Genomic DNA, 20,240 nt, shown 5'->3' with positions numbered 1-20,240 from the left:
AAAAAAAAAAAAAAAAAAAAAAAAAAAAAAAAAAAAAAAAAAAAAAAAAAAAAAAAAAAAAAACACTAAGGGACCCATTTTGACTATAAATATTTGGACATATTAATGGTTTACATTTTACGCTTGCATAGATAAAAGATGCAAAATAATAATAATAATACAATAAAATGGAGAATCTTGAGGTCAACTAGCCTAAATATTCAAACAAATCTAGTGGTCAGCAATATCGGCATGCTCAGATTTATGATGAAAAGTGCCATGTGAAAAAGGACAAGAGAGAGAAAATCAAGGGAATAAAATAAGAGCTAGAAAAGTACTACTGGCATGAAAACAATGGCATATTTTAAGCACATAACTCTAAATCAATCGGAGATTAATGGGGGAGTTACAGAAACCGCCAGCAAGCGCGGCTGAGGTTTGAAAGGTAAGTACCCTTTTCCCCAAATGGCTCAACAACTATTTAATCCTTCCAAAATATGACAGATCTGGGTAATGGGAACACCATATTGTGTGGTATGCAGAAGACAGTACACGGGCCCATAACAAGACAATGATACAACAATAAATGGACAATCATCTTCACGATCATTCTCAAAAGCACAACGATTAGGACCTTTCACCCATATCTAATCCTTTCTTTTCATTATCCTTTAACATCTATCCAGCAATGTGTTCCTAGACAAAGAACATGAAAGGGGCGAATGAAGAACAAAGCATGTCAACAAAACGAGGGCCCCATAAGATAAAAACGACATGGAGGAGGAAGGGTCAAATCTGGCAAAAAGAGGTGAGAAGGAACGGGAAGTAAGGGGAAAGCCATGTGATCTGTGTATCTAAAGCTCAACTTTTAGCTTTTGCCCAAGTCTACCGCAAGACACGAGGTTAGCTTTTACCAGTGTGTGTCCCCCACGCTTTTTTTATGAATTCCCAGGGTATCCTCTCCTGGCTATCTACCCTCTAACTCGGCCTACTTTCAAACACCAATTCTTTATAACAATATCAAATCAAGTTGGGTACGGAAGACCATTTTCTTTTTGTCACTTTGCATTCATATTTCTCAACTAGACATCATTGAATGCTAACTTTACACTTTACTAGCGGTGATATACTTTCCAGTATTAAGAACCCAACTCGTGTGGCAGAAAATATTCAGCAAAATTTCAACAAATAAATGATTAAAAAGTGCAAAGGGTGACCGACACTTACCGTGGATGAGAGAGAAGAGACTGCCATTGGGGAAATAATCGTATACGAGAAGGCGTTCCTCCTTAGCCTGGAAGTAGGCCCTGAGAGGGACCAAGTTGGGGTGTCTGAGCCGCCCAAGAACTTCCATCTGCCGTCCGAATTCCTCTGCTCGTGGGTACCTTGCATCCTTCAGCCGCTTCACCGTCACAATATACCCAGATTCCATCACTGCCTTGTATGTGCTTCCGATGGTCCCTCTGCCCAAAGTCTCCGCCGAAGCTTTCAACAGATCTTCCAAGCTATAAGTCATTTTCTGATCCCCTGCTCCGCAGAACACTAGACTCCCTAGTCCTTCACTTTCCCATGAAAATCCCCCTTGCTTTCCCCCGTTATTAACTTCTCTGCTCCCGCCGGCAGTTCCAGATGTTTCCTCCATCCCCATCCCCATCCCCTCGTCGCCGATTCCTTTGTTTCTAACTTCCGCTAGGCTCTCTCTTTCCCTACATTTGCAAATCATACACAATAAAAGAACGATTAATAGCAGCCCGACAAACCCACCAACGCTTCCTGCTATTATCCTGACCATTTTTTTGTGTCTTGAAGACGAGCTTGAGCTCAGGATTTGTGAATAAGAGGGACTTAATGATGGCGCAATGGCAATATTTCCACAGGGGTTTTGAACTTGTTTTCCGCAAAGTTCCAGGTTGCCGGAAAATGACGAGACATTGAAGCGGAGCAAGGCGGGGGTTTCTGGGATGTCGCCGGAGAGGTGATTGTTAGAGACATTGAAGAATCGGAGACTGGTTTGGTTGAAAGGTGGGATGGAGCCGGTGAGTTGGTTGTCCTGCAGGTGTAGGACATAGAGACGCCGGAGTTTGAGCAGCGAGTCTGGAATGGGGCCAGATATTTGATTACCGGAAAGAACAATGACCTTCAAGCGATGGAGATCGGAGATGGAGCTCGGGAACTCGCCGGAAAAGTTGTTGTCGTTAAGATAGAGGGATTTGAGATTAACAAGACCTGAGAGATCAGGGATTCGGCCAGAGAGTGAATTTCCTTTGAAACTGAGAACACGAAGCTGATCTAAACGATTCAAAATCTTGTGGTTAAGAACGCCAGAGAGATTTAGATGCTCTAAAACAAGCTTAGTTACCCGCCCATTCTTGCACTCTTTCACGCCTTGCCAGTGGCAGACAGAGCTTCCTCGCCATGGAAGCGAGTTCCCAGGGTCGAGAGATTCTTTCAGTGCTAACAGAGCTTCTTCATCTCCAGCCCGAACCAGAGGCAGTACACAGAACAACAAGACGAAGAAGAATGGAGAGTACCTCATTACCATCAGTTTCATCGCAGAGATCACCTTGAAACAGATCCTCTCGCATCACCAAGAAAAGCCCAGAATCTAATCAAAAGCTAATCAGCGATGGAAAAATGGACTAAAAATCTCTCGAGCAAGCAATATTCCCCTTTCTTTCATCTACTCGCCGTAGGAACCTGAACTCTCAGAAACCTTTCTTCTCAACACTGTGGCTTCAAAATGGCGCCAGTTGGAGTCCTTTTCAGAGCCATAAAAATCTTTGACCAAAACAAGGAAAGACAACACAGTCCTCTACCTCTTGCAGCTCATTCGCATTGGCATTGCAAACAGTCTTACCTTCTGTAGACATGGAGTTAAGAACAAGATGCCCTCCAATGGCGATACCCTCGGGAAAACACCGACTAGAGACACTCGTTCACTTGTAAGAACTCCCGGACATCGTGACAAAACCTTCACGTGAACTCACAGACAAGAAATTAAACGATTCTTCTCTCCTCCCCATGATTCGCATCCAATTCTTTATTCAAAACCTGCAGGCATTATTAAATCCCCCCTAAAACAAAACTTCCAAAACACGAAAACAAAAAACCTTACGCAGTCAAAACCCTCGAACCACTAAACAAAAAACACACACCGATTTTCTCAACTTCAACAACAACAACAACAAATCCAAATTTCTCACACTCACCTACTCAACCCGACGAGTTCCGCACTGCAATACCGATGAACTCTTCCGCCAATCAACAATCCCGCTTTGCCATTTCCCCAAAGCTTGTAGGTGGATCAGACACTGGTGATTCGGTTGAGGAATGAGATTGGGAGAGGAGGGAAAGGAACAGGAATTACAGCACTTATAATTACAGATTGAAGAAACGGGGCCATTGCCATGGATGCGTACTGGCTGCGTGACAGTAGTAATAATTCAAGAGAGAGAGAGAGAGAGAAATGGAGAGTGCGCGCGCGAGAGAGGGAGAGAGAGAGAGAGAGAGAGAGAAAAAATGGTGAAGGAATTTAATGGAAAAGAAAAAGAAATTAAATAAGTAGACGAGATAGGATGGAGAGGGAAAGGGAACGCTCAACAACCTGACACGTGTTCTCATTTATTAATTTTCTGACGTAATAATTATTTTCATGTTCACTAGGCGGAGGAGGACGAAGCAGTTATGAGAACCTCCTCAAAATATTTTTTAGCTTTTGTTTTATATTTTTTGAATTTTTTTTATTTAATTTAGATAATATGCATTTAACACATATTTTTTTTTATATTTTCAGTGGATAAATTCTATTAAAATTTATAATACACAAATATGTATTTATTTACTAAATAAACAAAGAAAAATAAATTATTTTGTATTTAAATTTCTGTGACAACATGAAATACAATTTATTTTCATTCTGTATAGCTTATTTATTAGATTTCTTACTAAATATATCTTATTTTTTTCTTAATTTTCCATCTTGAAATTATAACTATTTATAAAATTTTAAAGAACTTCTGAATCTATATATGAATACACGTTTGTATTCTCATATTTTTCAATTCACGCTTTAAACTAAAATAAATCGAACCCTTTTAATTATAAAATTATTATAATAATGACCTATGATTGGAATTTCCATTAGAAAATTAACATTTTTTTTTTTTTTTTGGTTTAAATACAATGATGTTCATATTTTGGCAAACCATGATGTTGAATGATTAGATAATATTTTTGATATGAGGAGAAGATCTTAGATGAAATCAATGTGGGGTTGCCCAAAATAAGTCACAAGATAATGAAATTAAATGGTATAATTTAATAACATATGGTTGTAGTACTTAAAATGCCAAAAATCTAGTGACAATCATCAGTGTACTTTGTAGTTCAAATTATATTTATGGCTTTATGGGTGGGCTGATGGGGATTCTACATTACTCCCTCATATGCCTATAACTATACCCTTCCACTTTTAAAACTATATAATAAATTTCATATTTTCTATGTCACATATTTTAATATTCAATAATTTATTTTATACTAGGTTAATATTATTAAACAAAAATAAAGATTTATTAACTTAGTTTATATTTTACATTTAGATATAAAATAAAAAAATATCTCAAATTTATTTTCAATTTAATTTTAGTCGGTAATATAAGGCCCATTATAGGCCCAGTTTGTAGCCGATGATTCCCATACTAAGAAAGCCCAAAAGAGCTTGAACCCATTGTAAGGCCCAGTTTGTTGAGAGTCCATGTTTGGACATCGTAGGAACCCAGTAAACCTTCACGGCACCCAAGATTAGGTCCCTAGGCTCCCAGTAGTGTGACAATGCCACTAGAGCATCCCCTCCACGTGTCTTCACGTAAGAGTAGGAGACTCCCACGCTGGATATCACACTTTTGGTATGTGTGGACGTCCTGCATTATTTGTTCATGTCGAGAAATTTGTTCGGATGTTACAACATTCTCTATATTTCTACTGTCACATGAATGAAGAGTGGATGTCGTGAAACATGTCTTCTCCTTCCTATAAATAAATTTAAAATTTTTGGGAATAGTTGAGGTACAAATTTTTAAAGATTTAGGGAGCCCACAAAATATATATATGTAATTGGTCATATAGTGATGAGGATTATTGAGAGTGACTCTCACATTCGTTAATTTAATGGAATATCGTAGATTTATAAGTAAGGAATATTATCTCCATTGGTATAAATTTTTTTGGAAAAGCCCAAAACAAAGCCACGAAAGCTTATTCTCAAAGTGGATAATATCCATTATGGAGAGTCGTGAATCTTTAAGCTATAGTGCCCTCTTCGACCATACAAATAATATTATATATGATAAAAGTATGACTAGAGATTTGTATAAATAGGACAAGGAATTAAGCATTATTGTATGCACATCTGTGAAGCAATCAAGAGGAAGAACCGAAGCCATGTCTCTGGTCGGGAAACTGGTGAGCGAGCTAGAGATAAACGCACCTGCTGAGAAGTATTACAAAGTCTTCAAGGATCAATGCTTTCATGTTCCTAATATCACCCCAAAAATCATTCAGCACGTTGAAATTCATGATGGAGATTGGGATAGCCATGACCATGGCTCTATCAAGACCTGGCATTACACAGTTGGTATGCATATATCTCTCCATCACTTTGCTTTATTTTCTTGAATAACCCTATTTCTTGTTTGTTCTTTGTGTTTGATTTGTAAGATGGGAAGTCTGAGGTTTTCAAAGAGCGAGTGGAATTTCACGACGAGAAATTTACGGTAGTTCTGGTTGGATTGGAAGGAGATGTGTTCAATCATTATAAAACCTTCAAGCCGGCTTATCAGGTTGTGCCAAAGGGTCCTAGCCATTGTTTGGCAATTCTGACGATTGAGTATGAGAAACTTGATGATGGTTCTCCTTATCCTTTTAAGTATATTGATCTCATGAATGGTATCACTAAGGATATTGAATCTCACCTCAAATAAGAAGCTTTGGTGTGTCGGTTCGAGCTTCATAGCTATATGTTGTTTCGAAGTTGTATGCTATTTTCAAGTTATCTTCGTGGGTTTGATTATGTATGTTTGTTGCTTTACTCTTCTATTTCGATAAGCTTTATGTTCTACTGAAAAGTAAATAAATTAAAGTTTGTCGTTATGTAAAATGAATGGTGATTAAGTAATAATATGTTTTATTTGGGTATTTTGAATACATCAATCGTGGACATCGTGGAAGATCAAATTATCAACTTTTATTATGATAAGTGGTGCTTTATCTACTCGGTTATACTCAAACCAACGCAAATGATCTATGGTCAAAGTCGCCACTTGACATAGAACAATATCCTAATTGAGTTTGGGGTCAACATGAATATACTTAGGTACAAAGTAGTTAGACAAATATTGGAATCGACCACAAAATATTTTAAATACTGTGATCCGGATGGGCTCTAAGTTCTGGCTCGCATGTGGCTCGAAGCCACTCCCTCAACTCTAATAGTGGTCAACACACAAGGTCGCTCCGCCAAATTTAGTATGACTTAGTTCTGTGTTAAGGGTGGTCAACTAACCTTACATAGATGTTCAGATCAGGTGATGTTATACTGTCCAAACAGATATGATGAGGTAAGGCCTCAACCTAGAATATCAATTATTCATTGTTATGACAATACAAGCTTACGAAGTATGAAAACAAAAGAATTAATTTACTTAGAGATAAGATACATTGTCCAGTACAATGCTCGAACCCGATGAATAACTTCTAGACTACAATTGGGTTTGTGACAAGTAATAGAACCACTCGAAATTTCAATGCCTTTTTAGAAGCTCAAATTGCTATAGAACTTGGGCCCATTCTTCCTAGAGCACAAAAATCCTTGGTAATTTACAAAAAATTGAATGTAATGAGAGCCTACAAGTAGAATGTTGACGTTTTTAGGAATCCAATAAACCTTCACAACACCAAGAAAGACTAAGATAGCTCTCGACCCCTAAGAATGAATGGTGCCACTAGAGTGTCCACCCCCGGCTGTTAATTTCGAGCCTAGCGACAATGTTTTTTTTTTGAAGATTTTCCTTCGATAGACATATGATCAACACATTTCACGCTATTTTCAAAGCGGGCCTTCGAATCCCAGCCTCAACGTGTTTTCTTGTTTTTCTTCCAATCTATCTAGTGGCGTGACATGTCTCCTTCATCCCTCTGGGTGCATGCCTTCGAGCTGCCCCTTGGGCGTTCATGCATATAATTTTCATGAATTTATGAAATTTCAGAAATGATTCCACTTTTCTGTTCTTATAATTTTTGTATCTTTTCAACAGGTAGAGTTTTAATCCAATGAAATTAATTTCATGTTCATCGAAACTTTTGACTTCCAGTCAATTTTGCTCTTTCCTTCACGAATATTGTTCAAAACCTAACACTTAAGGAAATTCTCAGATCGAAAGAAAAATCGAAGTCAAAATCCTAAAATTCTTACATATAGATCCTCTGTTTCTTCTCAGATCGAAAGAAAAATCGAAGTCAAAATCCTAAAATTCTTACATATAGATCCTCTGTTTCTTGGCCGATTTGCGCGATTCAAACCTCCATACCTATTATCTTCGAGATCGTGAGCAACTTTCATGAATTAGCCTTGGCCTAAACATGCCTCTAAATGTTCGGACAACTGGTATGACAGGTTATCTTTTCTACAAACCATATTTCTCTCTTTTTTTTCTTTTTTACTTCTTCATTGATCTTCTAACGAGTGACGACTAATAGTCTTTTATGTTGACCATGATATATATTTTTTTTTCACTATTTTCTTTTAAATCTTCTTGATTCCTAAAAATTAAAAGTCGAGAAATTTGTTCATGTGGAAACTTGGATATTACAACGTTCTTCATATTTCTACGATGTAAGTTTGCATAATTTATAATTATATTTAATTCTAAATAAAATATAAACCGATCCTAATGCTTCTACTACCACATAAACGAAAGGTTCATGTCGTGAAACATGTCTTCTCCTTCCTATAAACAAATTTAAAAAATTTGGGAGCGGTTGAGGTACAAAATTTCAAAGATTTAGGGAGCCCACAATATATATATTTTTTATAAAAGTAAACAATATTTTTTTTATTAAAAAATAAAAATAAAAGTAATATATATATATAATTGGCTACACATATAGTATTGAAAATTGGTGAGTCACACATTGATTAATTTAATGAAAGATCACGAGGAATACTATTTCCATTGGTACGAGGCCTTTTGGAGAAACCCAAAGCAAAGCCATGAGAGCGTATGCTCAAAATGGACAATATCATACTATTATGGAGAGTCGTGATTCCTAACCTATAGTGCCTTTTACGATCATACAAATAATACAAAATAATAAATATAATATATGATAAATTATCACTAGAGATTTGTATAAATAGGACAAGGAATTAAGCATTATTGTGTGCATCTGTGAAGCAATCAAGAGGAAGAATCGAAGCCATGTCTCTGGTCGGAAAACTGGTGAGCGAGCTAGAGATAAACGCACCTGCTGAGAAGTATTACAAAGTCTTCAAGGATCAATGCTTTCATGTTCCTAATATCACCCCAAAATTCATTCAGCACGTTGAAATTCATGAAGGAGATTGGGATAGCCATGACCATGGCTCTATCAAGACCTGGCATTACACAGTTGGTATGCATATATCTCTCCATCACTTTGTTTTATTTTCTTGAATAACCCTATTTCTTGTTTGTTCTTTGTGTATGATTTGTAAGACGGGAAGTCTGAGGTTTTCAAAGAGCGAGTGGAATTTCACGACGAAAAATTTACGGTAGTTCTGGTTGGATTGGAAGGAGATGTGTTCGATCATTATAAAACCTTCAAGCCGGTTTATCAGGTTGTGCCAAAGGGTCCTAGCCATTGTTTGGCAGTTCTGACAATTGAGTATGAGAAACTTGATGATGGCTCCCCTTATCCTTATCAGTATATTGATCTCATGAATAACATCACTAAGGATATTGAATCTCACCTCAAATAAGAAGCTTTGGTGTGTCCGTTCGAGCTTCATAAATATATGTTGTTTCGAAGTTGTATGCTATTTTCAAGTTGTTATGTTTGTGGGTTTGATTATGTATCTTTGTTGCTTTACTCTTCTATTCAATAAGCTTTATGTTCTATATGTCGCTATGTAAAATGAGTGGTGATTAAGTAATAATATGTTTTATTTGGGTATTTTGAATACATCAATCGTGGACATCATGGAAGATCAAATTATCAACTTTTATTATGATAAGTGGTGCTTTATCTACTCGGTTATACTCAAACCAACGCAAATGATCTATGGTCAAAGTCGAAGTTCGACAACAAACACAATTATCATAGCTATAAATTGAACAATATCCTGACTCAATCGGGGTTAACATGAACACACTTAAAAAACAACCATGGAATACTCTAAGTACTACTTTGTCGGCTTTGAATATACATGTGAGATCCCACACGGTTGTAGAGGAGAATGAAACATTCGTATCAGGGTGTGGAAATCTCTCCCTAGTAGATACATTTTAAAACCGTGAGATTGATGACAATATGTAACGAAACAAAACAAATAATATTTACTAGTAGTGGGCTTGAACTGTTACAATACACTTAGTACAATGGAGAGTGGGTAGATAATAATTTTACCATATGCTATTTGTCCATCACTCATCTGACACGTGCCTTCATTCATCATATTATAGAATATCAACATATTCGATCTCCACCACATCATCTATCATCTAATGTATACTTTAGCTTGAACAATCCAACCGACGAACTTCAACTTGACATGATTGAGTTGCTTGCATCTAACTGTTGTTTTGCTGATATTTTAGAGTCGCATTAACATAATTAGATTCTATTTGAATCAGACTGAGACTTTATAATAATTTTGTTTTAATTGTTTTAATAAAATAAATGTGAAATATAAAAATTTGAATTATTGATTTGAAATTACAGCTTGATATTAAAAGGTACCCACATGATTAATTATTTAAAAACAATTTTAATTTCATCCAAGAATTAAATGATAATTTAATGCTTTGTTCCTGATCATAGACAATATCTTTTTGATTTGGTATTATCTCTTGATGGTTATTATATTACGTATTTTATGATCAACGATAAGAATTTATTATACTTTATTTGATTTTTTTTTTTGATATAATCTTTGAGAATATAAGCTAAATTAATACAAATACCAATAGCTTTATAATTTATCTTAAAAAGTAATTTTAAAAATTTTAAAAATTACTTAAAAAAAATTTCAAAAATACCCGTTGATAATACATTTTAAAAAAATCTATAAAATTTAAAAAATAACATTAACACCCCATACTTTTATAAAAAAAAAAAAACAATTCAAAAAATTATTATTTCCACACACTTTCAAAAGTTCATGATTATTTTTAAAAAATCGTAAGAATTTTTTTTAAAAATTTTAAAGTCATTTTTGAAAATTTTAAAAAATATTAAAAGTATTAATGAAACGGGTGAATATTTATTTTTAAAACCCTTAAAAATTTTAATAATATTTTTTTAAATAAAATGCAAAATTTAGCAAAAAAAATATTTCATAAAACTTTTGAGTAAATTTCTTTGTATAATATTAAGTAAATATATAGTAGTTAACCTAAGAATATAACAACAAGATTTGGTCGAAGTTTTTCCGGGACATAAGACTTTTAGAGTCGGTACCCCACGAAGATTACAATAATTGGAAACGACAAAATAAATATTATTTTCTAGAAAATTACAAATAAAATAAGTTGTATTTATATCTATTCATTATATAATATATATAAATTATTATTAAAAAAAAAAAAAAAAAAAAAACTTTCAACGATTAATAGACCAAATCCACAACTCCTCAAACTAATGACCAATTTAAATATGGTTTTGTGATATAAGCTTATTTTGTTTATTTTATATAACTTAACCAAAAATAATAATTTCATAGACATTTTTCTTTAAATATTTTTTCATTCATTTTATTATAACTTACTTTAAATATTTCTTTTCGTGTTGTTTTAATTCATTTTCGGAAACTATGAGTCTATGACATTATTTTATAAAATTATTTTAAATTAATATTTATGCATAAAAAGATTATGTCATGCATATGGTCAGGGACTCCATATCATTTTATTTATAATACGAGGATAATTAATTATAATTAACGTCACGTTTATTAGAATTTTATATAAATAAACCATATTTTTATTCTGTTTTAGCAAATACTTTAGACAATTTTATTATACTACTAAATTTTAATAACTAATGGTTGCTATTTAGTTAATTTTTTATTAAATTAAATTATTAAAAGAATTTTAACCGATTAAATTTTAACTCTCATTCATTAATTTTTTAGATTTTAAATTTATTTAAGAATATAATCCTCGAACAAATTAACTAATAATACATGATAATCTTTTTAAATACCATTAATTTCGAATGACCCCTTAAACTTTTATAAAATCTAAAAAATATTTTTAAATTTAATTGATTGATATAATTGGATGGAACATTAAAACTTTGTTTAAAAAATATTTAACATACCCTTTTAAATTTTAAAAATGTTTTAAAAACACTTTTAATTTATTTTTAAAAAATTAAAAAATACCCATAAAGTTAGTATTACTCTCGAAGAATACTCATGAATTTTCAAAAATAACATTAAGGAGTTTAGAGATAATCTATGAGGTACCAACGATAGTTTTTTTATCGTAAGATTTAAATTTTTTTTTTATATATAAAGTTAAAATATGTTAATGTTATTATTATTTTTAAATATAGTCTTAAGAGTATTCTTGAACATATTAAAATAGTTGAAGCATATTAAATCAACTTTTTAAAATTGAAGGAAACTTCAAACATATTTTTTAAATAAACTAAAATGGTTTTGAGGGTAGGATTTTTTTTATTTTTTTTTAATTAAAGCTTAATAATGAAATTTTTTAAAATTTAAGGTATTTTATATATATATATATATATATATATATATTTATCTTAAAATCATATATTTTTTAGACAAATTTTAGGTTATTTTTATTAGTTTAGAAAAAAAAAAAAATATATATATATATATATATATATATATATATATATTGCTTTACATTTTTTATCCGAGAAAAGAAAAGAAATTAGAAAATTTTGTATCATCCAAAATTCCTTTGTAGCATAATGGATGCAATTTTGTGAACGTGCCGTTAAACAATTGGCTTCTCGAGAAGAGACGGATCTGTCGCAGGCAATTGAAGCTCAGCTGTAAGAACATGGCCATTATTTCCGTAACGAGTGAAATCCAACAAATTTGGTACACAGGAACTGGAATAATATGCTGTTCCGATCGGACTGAGCTATGGGAGCTTCACATCAATGGAGTTCATCTCTTCAAACTGCTCCAATCAAGCTAAAATCTTCCATTTCCCTAACCTCCTCATCGAATTTCATCTTCTATTTCTGCAAACGATCTCGCGTGAATGATTCTTTAACTCGTCGTTGCGCTGTTTGTGCTCATAACTCCAATTTGCCGCGGTCGAAATCTACAAATTCTGATGCTCGGATTTCGAAATCCGTCGTTCTCGGAGATTGCCAAGGGCATGAGCTTGTTCGGATCTCTTCTACTTCGATTCGACGGCGTAACAGTGTGATTCTCTCTCTGGCGTCCTTATTTGATAAACGTTCTCTTTGGCGAAGAATCTTTTTTGCCTCGAAGAAAGTTAGGAGTATCATTTTGCTCAACATCGTCACGATTGTTTATGGTGAGCTTCTCCTTAACACCGCCCCTTTTCTATTAGATCAATTGTTGATATTCTGGATTAATCGTAAGAATGTGGAGTAGATATGTAAGATTTACGTATGCTGAAGCGGAATTCGTACTCAATCACATGTGGTTCAGCAGAAACTTTGCCATAATATACAAATTTTTTCTACTATTAAAAGTGCTAGCTACAAAAGTCTTGAAGTTTTTTTCCTTTTCATATAATAGGAATTTCATTAAGATCTTCAACTAAAATACTGTTCCATATCTTCAAATCATTGCTGCTGTAGCTAGCAGTATTCCAGTTGTGAAAGAGGTTGAAGAATTAGTGGATCCAGCAACCTTCAATGCTGTGCGGTTTGCCATAACTGCTATTCCATTCGTTCCACTTGTATTGTATAAATGGGATGATGTTGAGACTCGTAATGCTGGAATAGAGTTAGGTTTCTGGGTTAGTCTGGGGTACCTGATGCAGGCATTTGGACTGCTTACATCTGATGCCGGGCGAGCATCCTTTATATCAATGCTCACGGTAATATTCTGAATTATATGTTGTGTTAATGTTCTTGCTATAATATTGTGTGTTAATGTTCTTGTGTATCAATAATCAGGTACTTGTAGTTCCAATACTTGATGGAGTTTTAGGTGCTGTAGTTCCTGCTCGTACCTGGTTTGGAGTTCTCATGTCAGTCATTGGGGTTGCAATGCTTGAATCTAGTGGATCCCCTCCATGTGTATGTTTATTCTCAAAATTATTGTGATTATTGGCAGAATGTAATCTAATCAGCAGTTTTTTAAATTTCTGAATGCTTTCAATTTGAGATTTTGATGTATGTATAAACACCACATTCAACTAGTTCTTATGATTTATTTCAGGTGGGAGATCTTTTGAACTTCTTGAGTGCAATATTTTTTGGTGTGCATATGCTTAGAACAGAGCATATTTCAAGGCGTACAAAAAAGGATAAATTAGTACCACTCCTTGCATATGAAGTTAATATTTTCTCATATTGGGGGGGTGGCGATGGTGTTAGTTTTGCTGTATAGTTTGAATGATTTTAATTACTTTTTCAGGTTTGGGTTGTTTCTATTCTATCGATGCTGTGGTACTTTATTTGGAGATGGATTGATGGAACGGAAACAATTAGTGAGTCGTGGAATTGGAAAACGTATTCAGATTGGGTGTTCATGTTTCCTTGGGTACCTGCTCTGTACACAGGCTTATTGTCTACTGGTTTTTGCCTGTGGCTAGAGGTATGCCTTCTTATTTCGTCTATATATAAAATTTTAATTTCAGCCTTGCTTTTCCTTTGAGATGCTATTCGATTTTATTTGATCACGTGGGATCTCACATCGATTGGAGAGGGGAACGAAGCATTCCTTATAAGGGTGTGGAAACCTCTTCCTAGTAAACCCGTTTTAAAACCTTAAGGGGAAGCCTGAAAAGAAAAGCCCAAATATTTGCTAGCGATTAGGGCTTGGGCAGTTACAACTGGTATCAGAGCCAGGCACTGAGCCGTATGCTAGCGAAGATGTTGACCCTCAAGGGGTAGATTGTGAGATCTTACATCGATTGGAGAGGGAAACAAAGCATTCCTTATGAGGGTGTAGAAATGGAGCATTCCTTAACGGAAAGCCTAAAAAGAACAATATCTACTAGCGATGGGCTTGGACGGTTATAGATCCCGTCTAAATTATACAAATATTGGACTTTTATGTATGTGTATATGTATGCATGTATGTGATACATCTGTGCACATGGGTATGCACTTGAAGTGCAGCAAACAATATTTTCTTAGCAAATCAATATACAATTCTTCAGATGGGTGCCATGTGCGATGTATCAGCCACAGAGACTGCGGTTATTTACAGTTTGGAGCCAGTCTGGGGTGGAAGTTTTGCCTGGTTCCTTCTTGGTGAAAGGTGGGGATTGAGTGGCTGATTGGTGCTGCTCTGGTGCTAGGTAAACTTCCTTACAAAATTTAAAAATTTGTGATAGGAGCTATGCTATCTTATCTTTCAAGTAAAATTTTCAACATAAGTAAACTTTTCGGCTTTTCTTGTGGTTTATTATGAGTGGTAAACATTATTCCTTAGTGATGTCAATAATATTTTTATTTGAAAGGTAAAAAATTATTAGATTATGAACAATATTGTTACCCCTATGCTGAGGATCAACAAGGTGTATCAGATTATGAACAAAATGAATAGCTGATTGCATCAAAAACATCATATCTACAATTCTTCTGGACAAATATTTCTGTATTTCTTTGCATCTTATTCTGTAAGATATGGTGTTCATACTCCCCTCTACTTTGTACGACTTTTTTCAGTGTCCTGGTGATTTTGATATGTAGGTGGAAGCTTAACAGTGCAGATACTATCATCATCTGCAACCAAATCTTGCAAAGATGACAGAAGCAAGGAAGTCCATGACGTTTTGGGTTCTGCTGATAAACGCAGTTTGTCGACCTCTCCAATAGTTCTAACCAGGGGTAAAAATGTTACACATCACTTGAAAAAGTAAGGTATATTATTTAGGACCAAACTTCTAATATATACCATGCGATCTATTAGACATAATTTCGAAGGTTCAAGGACCAAACTTCTAATATAACATGTAATTTATGTACGTACGAATACATAATCATTAGAGCTTACCTATTAACATGTGTATATATATATAAATATATATATATATATATATTAATTGAAGAAATGAAGTTACTAACAAAGCTTTGGTAGCTTTGTCCAAGTTCCTAATGTCTCGAATAATGTAATATTTGGCTGCTGATAATGGATAATTTCCTTTTTATACTTCACTTTTCTCAATATATTTATAGTCATGTTATAAAAATAAATATTAAGTTTTTGAAAACTATTTTATTTTTATTTTATTTTTTTAATTTGGTTTGGTTCATAGATGGCATGAAAGTTCACTCTTTCTTAAATTTTATGCAATATTGTGTGGTCTATCACCAAGTTAAACAAGTAGTAGTCGGGCGAGAGATTCGTTAGTGGAAGATGTATGCATTAATTAGTTAAGTTATGTTTAAGTTGATTACTTCCGACCTATAATATTGGTTCGAAGAGTCAACTATATCTATTAGATATATTATTTGTTATATTTAAAATACTATAAAACAATTTTCATAATCTTCGTAAGATTTTGGAACTTGGATTTTTGAGCAATTAAATTGTAAACAATGTTATGCCCATAGGGATTTAAAAATAAAAAATAAAAATAGTGGGATGATGGAGTCTTCTACAACACACTAGATTAATTAATTAATTAATTTATTTTATTTTTAATAATATTGATCTATTTCTTTCTTTTATTAATTATCCTTCTAACCCAAAATGGCATCAGATTGACTTTCTTTCTTAATAATTTATGTGGCCCAGCTAAGAAGATAATCTTTTGATTGCTTCAACATCTTTTATATTTATGTATTTATCTAGATATCTGAAAAGTTTGAAAGCCAAAAATAATTATTAAAAAAAAGTAATTTTTATCGTAAAATTATAATACAATATTAATTTGGACTCGAGTACGTTCTTAAACTTAAATATGTTACAATTTTTACTTTCGATTTAATTTCCGCTCTTTCTCCCATAATTTTAATAGAAAAAATACCATAAAAACTCTATAAAAGTCTTCATAAATTCATTAATTTTAATAAAATAAAATCTTATCAATAGACGAATTTGATTTATAACAACATTAACTTAATAAAAATTATAAAATTTAACAAAAAAAAAAAATTGTAATTCATTAAATGCAATAGACGTCATTTTTACAATTGTAATAACTTTTCAAAAGTGGATGTGAAATAAAGGAGAGGTTAGATATGAACCCGACATATAATATTAATTTTTTCAATAATTTAAAATAGATTTTGACCTAACACTCTAACATATATGATTCAACCTTATCTTTTCAAAATTAACAATGATTTATCATGAAAAATTATTCGAAGCTCTCTGATAGAAATAATTAATTTTAATCATATGAAAAAAAAAAAAAAACTACAACAATAAAGATATTAAAAACGTATATATTTTTGAACTTATATAACAGTTTAAACATACTATGTAACGAGCTTACTAATAATTTTTTTCCATCCTATCATCACTATTTACCCTTAAAAACATTATTATATAATAGAATATACAATTCCCATATTTAATTATTACTTTTATCGTTTTTTTTTTCTAACCAAAAAGCCAGAGTGGGTGGAAAAATATATTTTCTTAAAAATATATTATTGAAAAAGCCATTTCTAAAATATGGCTAAAAAAACGTGTGATCAAAAGTATTATTTTTTTTTTCTAGGTAAAAAGTTTTTCAAAAAAAAAATAAAAATAATAATAATAATACTCACTCATAATCTTTATTTGTCGTTTCTATCCATAATCTTTATTTATCGTTTTCGTGCATTAGTGTTAGCCCCACGATTGAGAGAAAATGTCGAAGTATGATTATAACATTCACGGCGAGAATCTCATTTGTATCAAACATATTTAAATTATTAAGTATGACACTGTATAAACGTTAGTGACTCGAACAACCCAAATAAAGTTTACCATCAAACCTAATCAACTCTTTATTTTTGGATTGAGTGTCCGAGTCGTTCTTTTTTTAATTATTTTAAAAAATATATATCAGATATCCATCACATGCAACGTAATAGATTTACCAATTTTTTGTATTTTCATTTTCTAATATTTTTAATTTCTGATAACAATTATATGTCAACCATCTAAAAAAAATATTTTTGTAACGTGAATGCAATAAATATTCCAGATATTGAGTGGAATTAATTAATTGTTGCCAATTGCAATAAGGAAAGTGAATTATAAAATAATTAAATTATTGTCTCAGAAATTCAAACAATTGTTTATTAATTTCAAATATTGTTAAATAAAATGTCCAAATTATAGTTTTAGAGCTATGATGTCTCTATGCCCTAATTGTCCCACACCCAACAACATGTGCTTCTAAAAACTTTTCATTTTGTTGCACAAGTTCCAAAATAATTAAAATTAAGATCCGTTTGGAGCGTAAACATGACTTTGAATCTCCGTCACCGTACTAATAAAATTTTGAGCTTAAAATCTTGAAGTTGACTATAGAAAATTTATCGAGCGAAAGATCCATGTGAGATCCCATATTGGTTGGAGAGGATAACGAAACCTTTCTTATAAGTGTGTGTAAACCTCTCTTTAATAGACTCTTCGAGTCCTAAAACCATTATACTGACGGTGATACGTAACAGATCAAAACGAACAATATCAACTAGCGATAGCTTTCTTCGTACTAAAAAAATATATACAGTTCATTTTTTTAATAGACGAGAATATTATTTGATGTTCTTCTTTACGAACCACTATAATAAGCTTTTCTACATAATGTGTAACAGTTAAGATCCACCGCTAGCAGATATTGTCTACATAATGTGTAACGACCCAGATCCACTACTAGCAGATATTGTCCTCTTTGGGCTGGTGGTTTGTTCTCCTCCTCAACGAATCGCTAGCAGATATTGTCTACATAATGTGTAACGACCCAGATCCACTACTAGCAGATATTGTCCTCTTTGGGCTGGTGGTTTGTTCTCCTCCTCAACGAATCAATGTGAGACATCACAATCCACCCCCTTCGCGAGATATTGTCCTCTTTGGGCTTATAAAGGGTGGTTTGTTCTCCTCCCCAACGAATCAATGTGGGACAATTACAATCCACCTCCCTTCGCGGCCCAGCGTCCTCGCTGGCACATCGCCTCGTGTCTACCCCCCTTCGAGGAATAGTGAGAAGGCTGACACAACGTCTGGTGTCTGGCTCTAATACCATTTGTAACGACCCAGATCCACAGCTAGTAGATATTGTTCTCTTTGAGTTTTTTATTTCGGACTTTCCCTCAAGGCTTTAAAACGCGTGTGTTAGGGGAAGGTTTCCACACCCTTATAAATAGTGGTTTGTTCTCTTCCCAACCAATGTGGGACATCACATGATGTAATATCTAACATTGGTCGGAGAGGATAACCAAATACATAAGAGAAAATCCAAAAATCTTGATGGGAAGTCCAGAAAGGAAAATTCAGAGAGAACAGTATCTAGATGAGCACCGATTCAGTGTGTAACTCCGAAGAATATCTGCTACTAAGATCGTACGCTAGTACACAAACAGAAAATAAATGATGGGTGAGTAGTAGTTGAAGATGGCTACCCATTCAAATTATGATACACATAATCAACGTCAAAAAATATTTATGATATCTGAGTAGGCCAAATGCAATAATTGATGAATTAAACAGCAAAAATAATAAAATAGTTCATCACTCCAACAGGGTGTGTATAAAAAGGGGAAGCCATTGGGAAGTGTTACCTGCAAACCAATCTCCAACACCATTTCTGAAATAATGTCTCTTCGTGGTAAGTTCGTGAGTGAATTGGAATTAAATGCAGCTGCTCACAAATACTATAAGGTTTTCAAGCATCAAGTTTCTCATATTCCCAATATCAGTCCTGGCATCTTCAAAAATGTTGAAGTTCATGAAGGTGATTGGGATACCCATGGCCATGGCTCCATCAAAATCTGGAACTACAATATCGGTACGTATCAACGATCGCGATATCAACTTATTGTTTTCGTTTTCATTTGGGTTACGTGAATAATGCGTTGTTTTTGTATGTTTGATGGTTAAGATGGTAAGGATGAGGTTTTCAAAGAACAAGTGGAATTTGATGACGAGAAGCTGGCGGTGACTTTGATTGGATTAGAAGGAGATGTGTTTGAGCATTACAAAACTTTTAAGGGAATATATCAAGTTGTGCCGAAGGGACCTGAGCATTGCTTGGCGGTTTTGACATTGGAATATGAGAAACTTGATGATGGGTCTCCGTATCCATATAAGTACCTTGATCTCATGAATAATCTCACCAGGGACATCGAGTCTCACCTTAAGTAAAAGCTCCCTCGTATTTTGATGTGTGGTTGGTTATATTGTGTTCTTATTGTGTTTTCCTTTTGGAATTAGCTGTCGGTTATGTTTGTTTGTGTTGTGTTGTGTGCTTTTCTATGCTTACAAAAATAAATAATGGTTAAGTGATTATTCTCCTTCAATTTTGTTAATTACGGAGAGAATAAAAAAATGGATCATTATCTTCTACCACATCTGGAATACCTTCAATAAATTCCTCCGGTTGTAATTTTTAAAAGAAAAATCGAAAAATTTGCTTATGTCAAGCCTCGGGTCTTATACTGGTATATGACGAGGTCAAACCTCCACTCAAGATACCAGTCATTCACTAAAAAACAATGTAAGTTAACCAAGTCTAAAAACTGAAAACTAGTTTACCCGTGTGTTAAAGATATGTCGTCTAATAGATCTGCGATGCTAAAAAAAAATATAGAAATTGCCCACTTGTCTTCTCGGTTTTTAGCTCCCCTTCGCACCTAACCCCCCCCCCCCCCCC

The 20,240-nt window shown here is 33.5% G+C and overlaps 4 protein-coding genes and 1 pseudogene across 5 annotated transcripts in view; 4 read left to right on the top strand and 1 right to left on the bottom strand.

The window, feature by feature from the left end:
- Positions 1-3,494, bottom strand: part of LOC111447193 (inactive leucine-rich repeat receptor-like serine/threonine-protein kinase At1g60630) — a 5,590-nt gene extending 2,096 nt beyond the window's left edge. Inside the window, exons 1-2 of one of the 2 annotated variants that reach the window (XM_023086232.1) lie at positions 3,189-3,494; positions 1,207-3,064 (exon numbers count right to left, since the gene is read on the bottom strand). In XM_023086232.1, coding sequence (XP_022942000.1) covers positions 1,207-2,530 — 1,324 coding nt within the window. In that variant the 5' untranslated portion in view covers positions 2,531-3,064; positions 3,189-3,494. The remainder of the gene's footprint in view (positions 1-1,206; positions 3,065-3,188) is intronic. The other variant, XM_023086233.1, reaches the window with a different exon arrangement.
- Positions 3,495-5,385: 1,891 nt separating this feature from the next.
- On the top strand, positions 5,386-6,181 carry LOC111447696 (MLP-like protein 329). The gene is made up of 2 exons (XM_023086987.1): positions 5,386-5,614; positions 5,698-6,181. Exons 1-2 carry the CDS (start codon positions 5,422-5,424, stop codon positions 5,958-5,960), a joined length of 456 nt encoding a protein of 151 aa, XP_022942755.1. The 5' UTR covers positions 5,386-5,421; the 3' UTR covers positions 5,961-6,181.
- Positions 6,182-8,420: 2,239 nt separating this feature from the next.
- Positions 8,421-9,193, top strand: LOC111447676 (MLP-like protein 329). Its single transcript, XM_023086958.1, has 2 exons — positions 8,421-8,649; positions 8,733-9,193. The coding sequence occupies exons 1-2, from the start codon at positions 8,457-8,459 to the stop codon at positions 8,993-8,995; spliced, it is 456 nt and encodes a 151-aa protein (XP_022942726.1). The 5' UTR covers positions 8,421-8,456; the 3' UTR covers positions 8,996-9,193.
- A 3,017-nt stretch (positions 9,194-12,210) lies between these two features.
- Positions 12,211-15,513, top strand: LOC111447984 (annotated as a pseudogene).
- A 3,615-nt stretch (positions 15,514-19,128) lies between these two features.
- Positions 19,129-19,879, top strand: LOC111447418 (MLP-like protein 328). Its single transcript, XM_023086580.1, has 2 exons — positions 19,129-19,376; positions 19,470-19,879. The coding sequence occupies exons 1-2, from the start codon at positions 19,184-19,186 to the stop codon at positions 19,730-19,732; spliced, it is 456 nt and encodes a 151-aa protein (XP_022942348.1). The 5' UTR covers positions 19,129-19,183; the 3' UTR covers positions 19,733-19,879.
- The last annotated feature ends 361 nt before the right edge of the window (positions 19,880-20,240 follow it).

Source organism: Cucurbita moschata, unplaced genomic scaffold (assembly GCF_002738365.1).
Source record: "Cucurbita moschata cultivar Rifu unplaced genomic scaffold, Cmos_1.0 Cmo_Scf00009, whole genome shotgun sequence".
NCBI classification, from domain to species: domain Eukaryota; kingdom Viridiplantae; phylum Streptophyta; class Magnoliopsida; order Cucurbitales; family Cucurbitaceae; genus Cucurbita; species Cucurbita moschata.
The sequence above is the reverse complement of the archived record's forward strand: the minus strand, read 5'-3'. Positions and strand labels throughout refer to the sequence as shown.

Bases quoted from the DNA above. Each gene is read 5' to 3' on its own strand.
- LOC111447676 (XM_023086958.1), top strand. From the start codon at position 8,457: ATGTCTCTGGTCGGAAAACTGGTGAGCGAGCTAGAGATAAACGCACCT. The intron at 8,650-8,732 runs GTATGCATATAT...ATGATTTGTAAG, and splicing joins GACCTGGCATTACACAGTTG to ACGGGAAGTCTGAGGTTTTC.
- LOC111447696 (XM_023086987.1), top strand. From the start codon at position 5,422: ATGTCTCTGGTCGGGAAACTGGTGAGCGAGCTAGAGATAAACGCACCT. The intron at 5,615-5,697 runs GTATGCATATAT...TTGATTTGTAAG, and splicing joins GACCTGGCATTACACAGTTG to ATGGGAAGTCTGAGGTTTTC.
- LOC111447418 (XM_023086580.1), top strand. From the start codon at position 19,184: ATGTCTCTTCGTGGTAAGTTCGTGAGTGAATTGGAATTAAATGCAGCT. The intron at 19,377-19,469 runs GTACGTATCAAC...TTGATGGTTAAG, and splicing joins AATCTGGAACTACAATATCG to ATGGTAAGGATGAGGTTTTC.